At 43.8% G+C, this 8,613-nt stretch overlaps 1 protein-coding gene across 1 annotated transcript; it reads right to left on the reverse strand.

The window, feature by feature from the left end:
- Positions 1 to 1,372: 1,372 nt before the first annotated feature.
- Positions 1,373 to 2,943, reverse strand: LOC133899263 (AT-hook motif nuclear-localized protein 17-like). The gene has a single exon (XM_062340241.1). The coding sequence runs from the start codon at positions 2,736 to 2,738 to the stop codon at positions 1,854 to 1,856; it is 885 nt and encodes a 294-aa protein (XP_062196225.1). The 5' UTR covers positions 2,739 to 2,943; the 3' UTR covers positions 1,373 to 1,853.
- Positions 2,944 to 8,613: the final 5,670 nt, after the last annotated feature.

An 8,613-nucleotide genomic window follows, 5' to 3' on the forward strand; every position in this document is an offset into this window, starting at 1 on the left:
AAACAAACAAGACCTAAGACCCAAACGTTAGAAAATCAGCAGAGATTTTGTTTTTCTCGGCATTCCAAATTCAAAAGAGGTACATTTTAGTGGATCCTTTTTCTAACCACGCTGAAACTAGGAGAAGAGTTGATGTTATATGTGACAACTACACCATGAGTTATCAGTGTAGTACTCATGGTGGGGAGAGAGAGAAGGGGGAGATGTGCGAGAAGGAACAAAGGCCGGTATACTACATGAGTGAGGTACTACATGGGGAAAAGGTACGTTATTCATAAGTACAAAAATTGCTCTATGACATCCTTATGACTTCTCATAACCACAGTCATTGCTTTCAAGAGCATAAGATTACTATTCCTTCTACTTTCCTGTTAGGAGATGTTTTGCGTAATTGTGATGCAGTCAGGAGAATCTCAAAGTGGGTTGTAGAACTTGAAGAGTTCAAAATTTGTTTTGTTCCCCAAACAATCATTAAATCCCAAGCACTAATCGACTTCTTGGTCTAGCGTGTGGCTCGAGCTAGAAAGGAAGCAGAAGTCAAAGGTCCTAGAATTTTGTACCATGCATTTCAATAGTCTGCTTACACTTCAAGGCTTGGGGGCTGGAACTCTATTAACTTCGCCGACAAAGGAAACTTTGCGGTATGCCCTCTAAATAAATTTCACTACAACGAATAATGTATCAGAATATGAAGAATTGTTTACTAGTCTCTGAAAAGCAACTTCGCTCGGAAATCGATGACTATTTGTGAAAGGCAATTCATAGCTTGTCGCGAATCATGTCAAAAAAGAATACAAATGTTCCGACCCGACTATATATGGCCGCATATCTTGCGGAGGTGAGAAAGTTAAGAGATTTTTCTTTGAACTGGAGGTGCAATGTGTCTCGAGAAAGGACAATACTCAGGCTGATATGTTAACTCGATTGGCTTCATCTCAATTTCTCTTGCCTTTGAGGTTTTCTTGGAAAAAAACTTTCAAAGCTATATGTGTCCCAAATGGCCTTAAACGATGAAGAAGCCGCTGACTCAAATAAAAGAAAAACGCTCAAGGAATTGTCTGACTCTTCATATGCGATAAAATCGCTTGAGTACGAAGATTCATGGAAGTAACTTATCAGAGGTTATCTTTGGGATCGAGTAATGTTCAAGAATGGTGCTAACTCAAAAAAAAAAATTGTCTGCGAAGGTAGAATGGTCACCCTAGTGGAAGGTATCCTACATTATTCGGGTGCTAGCAGAGTCTTGATGAAGTGTATCACTTAACTGTAAGGTAAAAAATTACTCAATGAAGAATCTACAACGCTTCCTTCTGAACTCTAATCGAAAAAGCCCTCAGGTAAGAATTTTACTGGCCCACAACCCTTTATGGTGCGAGCGAATTGATAAAAAAATATATCCAGTGCCAGTTTCATGGCTGACAAATTCATTGATTAGCTCAAACACCAGAAACTATCCTTTTATTCTGTCCTTTTGCAACGTGGGTTTGGATCTCTTATGCAAACTTATGACATTTAGCAAATTTGTAAAAAAAAAAATAGCATTAATGCCCAAGCAACCGAAATTAGAAAATGGCACAGATATTTGCTTGTTATGATCTCATCATTGGCATCAGATATGTCATATGTCACTTCATATGGCAAAAGCATAAATGTTGAACCCTAACAACTAGCTAAAGCATCAGTGTAGCAAATGTTTATTAACCCTAAAATAGTTGTAGCAGGCACAGTTAGATAGTTAAGATCCCCTCAAAAAAAGATACCCATCTAGTTATGAAGGACCGGTCGGCGATCGCCATTAACCATGCAAGAATACATTTGATGTCAGGAAAAGCATTTTCGTCGAAGGTTCGGAGCTACTGATACGACGGCCGTGGGCGTTGTGTGGTCGCCGCCGGCGCCCACGCATCTTGGCGCTGGTGCGCATTTGAGGGCACCGGCTGAGACGCCGACGCCATGTCCATACTGTGTGGCTGCAGCCGGGTCGCCTCCTGCGGCTCCGGCTTGTGCCCACGGTGTTCGTCGCCTTCGCCGCTGCCGGAGACAGATACTGACGCGTCGTCCTCCAGGGGGAGGCGCTGGAAGGTAAGGTCGGTGAACGCGGCCGCCAGGACCATGACGGTGGTCGCGGCGATGAGCGGCCCTGCCACGGCGCCTCCGACGATCTGGCCGTGCGGGCCGGCGAGCGATATCGAGAGGTCCCTGACGGCGCGGGGCACCGCCGCGGACATGGAAGGCGGAAGGAACGTGGCCGATATGGAGAGGATATCGTACTGACCGCGGAAGATGACCGCGGCGCGGCCTTCTGCTGTGGTGGTAGGGGAGGGGTGGCGGAGCGACACGTCGGCGACGGCGCCCGTCCCGGAGAGCACGCAGATCCCGAGGCCGCGTCGGCGCGCGAAGCCGGCCAGCGCGCGCGCGACGTCCCCGCCGGCGGGGATCTCGAGCACGTGCGGCCGCAACGCCGTCGCGGGCTCCACGTCCCGCGTCACCACCGGCGGTGGCTTCGGCTTGTTCTTGGACCCCAGTGGCCGCCCCCGCCTCCGCTTCCCCGTCTCGACGCTCAACCCGTCACCTCCCCCAGAAGCCTCCGCCGGCGGGCCACTGCCATCGTTCATCTCCTCGTCGCCGTCGCGGCTGCTCACCTCGTCAGAGAAGGACTCCCGCTGCGGCGGCGGCCGCGGGAAACCTTGGACGACCCTGTCATCCCGGCAGCTTCCGTAAAGCCACTCCCTGTCCATACCGCCGCGGTAAACACACGACCGCGAGAGGCTTTGCTTGGCAGCAGCTAGCTCGAGGGGTTAAGAGTAGCAGGCAGCTGGTTGGTGGCTGCACCGTGGTAATAATGGAAGGATGGGTCCTCGGGGCCTTTCCATGTCCATGACACGCGCATGGCAGCACGGCAGCTGGAAGAAGATTTTTTGAGCCGTTCGGCGAGATATAAGCAAGGGGAGGATGGACAGGCGGGACAGGATTGGCCACCAGATCCGGGGCAAAAGAACCGAGACTGCGTCTGGGCCCATGCTTTTGATCTTCACGCTTTCTAATTTTCAGCGTTTCGGGAGATTTCAGACTATAGGTGTAAACATATTTGAACGCACGAAAACGAGCTTGGTCTCAGGTGATGAAAAAGGGGAGCCGTCGGCAGGGGTAGGGGCTTCCTTCGTCGTCGGGTTTAGAAGAGCTATCTGAAGAGAAAAGTCTGTCCGGGGAGGAGGTAGACGCGGGGGCGGAGTGGTGAGGTGGCGGGCAGGGCCGGTCCGGAGGGGGGTCACGGTACGACCACCCTGAGCCTCCAAAATCCAAAGATCACATATGTATATGTATACTGTGTATATCGATCTAAAAGTAAACTGAAAAAATTAGATCTGGACGATTTATATTTAATAATGAGGCTCTATTTTTAATCTTGTCCCGAGCCACCGAAATGTCAGGACCGGATCTGGTGGCGGGGGCGCTTTCGGCTATAGGTGATGGACGATCGCCGGATGGGTCTACGTCACGTTAAGGGAGCTTCAAAACGGAGATACTAGCGTTGCGGTAGACGGTGGGCTTGGATCTAGTGGCAGAGATACCACCAGGAGGAGGCGGGTGAGGCAGGATATGTCACAGAAGAGAGAAGGGAGGCCGGAGTTTGAAGCTTGATGTTCTAGCCGTCCAATCGGGACCTTCGGCTAATATAGATGGATTAAAGCAATGCCTAATTTCAGGGAACTTAAAAATAGCATCGCCCTTTGATCTTACCTTCTTTTGTCATCTGACGGCTTGATTCTTTTGCCCTATTGTTGACAGAGACCAGGGGAGATTGGTTCCTGCAAGATTATTGCCAAAATGCCAAGCACCATGCGTCCATGTTGGTATGCGCCGGCGCGTGTGTCAGTGTACCGGGAAGGTTGCATTGCGTGCAAAAACTGACCAAAAGCGCGCTCGCGCGCGGCGCGAAGCAGCCATCGATTCGGTCTCTGCGACCAAACACCGACCGGCCGCCGCAGCATCTTTTGACGACACGCCAAGATAGCCTCGGCGACCGAGCCTGCTGTTCCATCTCCATGCATGCATGGAATGTGCGGTGCGTGGCGCGCATTGATCAGGTTCGGCGCGAGGATGGTCCGGTACCGATCGGGGACACACAAATCCATTGTGGAGGACAGGCTTGGACCGTAATAATGACGGCGCCGACGGTATCAGGGAGTACGGGCTGAGCGGCCGAAGTCATGATAGTGCGATGTAAAATTCAGTGATCAGTACAAGTGAAGTTGTGCATTGCGTTTGATTTGAAGCAATCCAAACTCCAAATTTCCAATCCACTTACGAAGGTTGGTTTGATCGTGTTTTAGGTGAATTCCAAGCTTCGGTCTATAAGAAAAGGCGCTCCAATTCAGTAGTGTGTAGAGGACGTAGCTGAGCCATCCATGCATGCTCGTGGCCGATAACGACAGGCACTATCGGCGAGCACGTGATGCACTTGGCCAACCAGATGGACCCCAATGGTCGATCGCCTTATCCGATAATTGGTCCTGACCATAACTTGGCCCATGCAATCAATCCGGGTGTAGAACCAACATCTCCACATCCATATCATTAAGAAGAACAGATGCGTCGAAGTTGAACTTGCAATCTTGCATAGCGACATGCCAGCCGTTTCAACGTAGACATTGTCGATCTAAATCTCAAGTGGAAATGCATACAATTCGTTTTGTTTTGAAGTCTCTCAAAAAAATAAGGGATATGGCTAACGTATGCACATGCACGCGTTAGTTGATCTGTCTGCAAACCCCTAATTAGGAAAATTCCTAATTATTTAGTTTTCTAATCTAGCAAACTAACCTAGTTTGTTTTTCCCCAACGCGTGGACAGTAATACATCACAAATATAAACATGATATGATCATAGATTCTTAAAAAATACAAGTTTTTACAACACACAAATCTAGGCACAAGTTCAAAAGGCTGCCTCAAATATTTTTGGTCATATATCTGCACATATTCACATACCTAACATGGGCACAAGTTCAAAAGGTTGCCTCAAATATTTCTGATCATATATCTACACATATTCACATACCTAAGATCTGCTGCACATAGCACTATCGTTTGAACTACATGTGAAAGCAGATGCATAGATCACGTAATAGAGTTTGAACTAAAAAAAAAGCAAACATAACTAGACAAGATCAGAAAAGATCACGTATCCATATCACTAAAAATCTACACAACTTGATTAATCCCAAATGAGTATATTCTTCTTCTCTTATAAAATGCATATACAACAAGCATTACAGTGACCATTTGAGTATCTGCTTCGCAAACAGAGAAAAAGAAGGGTGTATGAGCAATTAACTTTGCAATCTACCTATTTATTTACTTTCTACTACATATTTGGTAGAAATGCTTATTAGTTCATAAAAATATGATTCTCCAAACCACTTAAGTAGCCTAACAATGAATGCAAGCAACAGTGGTATATTTCACTTCCTCTAGGGTATATACTAGACAATAGAAATTTTGCTTCTTGTTCATTGTATATATACTTATGTAACTCATAAAAATGCTTGCACGCCGAATTGAATGAAATTAAAATTTGATAATAGTAAAACTGAGAGATTGTAGGTAGTACCTATTCTATTTTTAGCTTTAGCTTCCAATTCACTTGAATAAAAATTGCATGATGATTATGAAAGAATTGCTTCCAGATTTCATAGAACTTGCTTTCATATTTTCAGAAAGCACCTTAAACACTGTGTTCATAACTACTTTTACTACCTTCATCCCTACTGCTAGCCAAAAAAAGAATATAGCAGCTACTAATCACCTAGCCTATATTTTGGATAACAAGCATGCACAAAGGAGTGATCAGAAGCAGAAGAAAAATATGCTCTATCCCCACTACATCCCTACTGCATATGCACAAATGCACAGAGCATACACAAATTTCCTTAGATAGTTAGATGGGTGAGTGATGCTATATTTTGGGTAACAAGCATTATGGAAGAAAATTAGCTAATAGGTTCTTGTTTAGGTTGAAAATTTCTAGTGAAAAAATTCGTTAGTTCTAAAACGATCAATGTAGCTACATATGGGATACTCAAATGAACAATCAAATACCAAAGGAGGATAAAACCCTAGTAAGTACTGATTTACTGATCATAAGATACATATGGGATAATAATTGTTCATTTACACTCTGTTATACATATTAACAAGTTTTTACTTCTTGTTTATGAATTTTTGCTTCTTTAATAGTTAAGTAGCTTGACTGAATAAATAGATTTGCCTGAAAATGAGCACATAAATGACTTAGACACTAGAATTACCTTTTTGTCGGTTGTTCCTTTGCATGAAACACAAGCATAGTCTAAAAAAAGGAAATAAGCATACATGATTTAGGATATTTATAGCATATTATTTCACAGAAAATGCACAATATGTGAGTATATGAATGTTGTGCATATATCATTTTAGCTCCGCTACAGATTTCACATAAACACAGGATTTCACAAAAACATGATAGTCTAGATTTGCCTATATAGTACCATAAAATTTGCCAATGTAGTAAAATCAAATCAGTACCCATGTGGTTTTAGTTGTTCATTATCACGAGTGCAAATATGAATCACACAAAAACAGTTCATCACCATGGAAAAAGGAACCGTTCATGATTCAATTAACACACTATTGACGTCCATCTACCACTAAAATGAAAAGAAGTAAACCATAACTACGAAACCTATATGAAAAATCACTATCGCGCTTCATTTGTTAAAAAGGTGTTAGGATAATAAGAGAATTTGCTAAAAGTCATAAGCAAATCATAGTGAATCTATAGACAAATTAGATCAGTGTGAAAAGCAAAATATTTCTCTGAACCACTTAAGTAACCTAACTCAATAACTAGATTTGCATGACAGTGAAAGCAAGCAGTAGCAGAAAAGTTTCAAGTCTTGAAGTTGATTGTTAGTCCAATTTACTTCCTTTAGGGTAGCCAGTAGGGGATGTTCCAAATGCAGAAATGCAGTTATTCACATGCAAATATGCTAAAAATATAAACATCATAATGCTAATTTAATTTATTTATGTAATGAACAATAAGGTGGTTTGTTGAATCAAGTGCTTGATGCAGTTTTTTTTTTCAGATTTGAATATCAGGTTGCTTCTTTGTTCTTTGAAAATATGCTTCTATATACTATTACATTTTGCTTCTACTTTTTGAAAATATGCTTCTCTTACATCAGATTTCAGCCATTTAATTACTTATCATACAAATGCAGGGTTTCATTCATGATAACTGATACAAGTGCTTTCATGCACTGACTACATTGCAAAACCACTGAAATACATCATACTTCATTAGCTGCTTTTGCTGCCAAGGTGCAACTACAATACCAAGCAAAAACAACGTGATAAACACTGCTAACTTGAACACCTTCTCCACAAACTACAAATCATAAACCGAATCACGTGAATCCACCAATGCTTCAAGAAAGGGCTCTACTCCAGACCATTCCAAGACCAGAACTTGCACCAGAGCTGACAACTTGAGAGAACCATGAGAACCAACAACATGCACTTTATGATCACATGGGGTTCTATTTCGATGGCATACATGACATTAATCCATATGAAATGGAGGCCCCAAACACCTAAGATGAAAACTTGGGCAAGTATAAAGACTGCACATAGCACAAAAGTACCAAATAACATGAGCCAAAAATAAAAATAAAAACAAGGAATGAATCAGTCGATTTAGAGCACAGTTAAATGAATGCACCACTTTGTGTTTTATCAGATAAAAGGATAAGTATCAAAAGCGGCTGAGTAAACAAATCAATGACGGCATGAACCTATTTGTCGACCAGCATAAGTAGCTAAGATCAGTCGGAGGATAAGTGGCAAAATAATGAAAGCATAAGCAATAGTTATGTATTTCATACAAACCCCATGACCAGCAACAGTGGAGACAGTATCGAAGCAACCAGGCTGAGTAACTCTAGCTCATTTACCTAGCCAATCAAGCAAATTTGCAAATTAAACATCACGTAAAGAAGGATCGATCTTATGAAATCAACAAAGAGATTAATTTAACTCAACGTAACTAAATCTAATAGAACCTGGACAAATTTGAAAATGAAAAGAAAAAAACTGAGAGACATGGAAAGGATTTCTATTTGGGATAGCCAATCCTTGGACCCCCATTTCAATTCAGTACTGCACCATCTGTCCATGAGAGAGAGAGAGAGAGAGAGAGAGAGATGCGATGTACCGGATTGGGTTCTAGGCAAGCACAACCCAATGGGCGCGACGGCTGATGAATCGGCGACAGGATGGAGCACGCTGCCGCAGAGATAGCCACGCACTAGCGAGCTGCGACTATGTTTCAAACACGACGAGCCCTGGCCTGCATGCGCACCGGCCAGGGTGGCTCCTCGGCCTTCCGACCTTTAGATCCAGCACCACACCACCCAAAGTGAGCTCCTCTCCTCTGGCCTCGAATCAAGTCCCAAGCAGCCATCCCACTCGAAATCGTCCGCCATGGTGGAGGCCACGAGTGGCCGATATGGCTCTGCGTCCTCGAGCTCGAGGCAGTCCCGGGAGATGGAAGTGATCTCCGTCGTCGTCC

Source organism: Phragmites australis, chromosome 18 (assembly GCF_958298935.1).
Source record: "Phragmites australis chromosome 18, lpPhrAust1.1, whole genome shotgun sequence".
Lineage (NCBI taxonomy): Eukaryota > Viridiplantae > Streptophyta > Magnoliopsida > Poales > Poaceae > Phragmites > Phragmites australis.

What these genes read in the sequence shown, in the direction of transcription:
- LOC133899263 (XM_062340241.1), bottom strand. Translation starts at nt 2,738, where the DNA reads ATGGACAGGGAGTGGCTTTACGGAAGCTGCCGGGATGACAGGGTCGTC.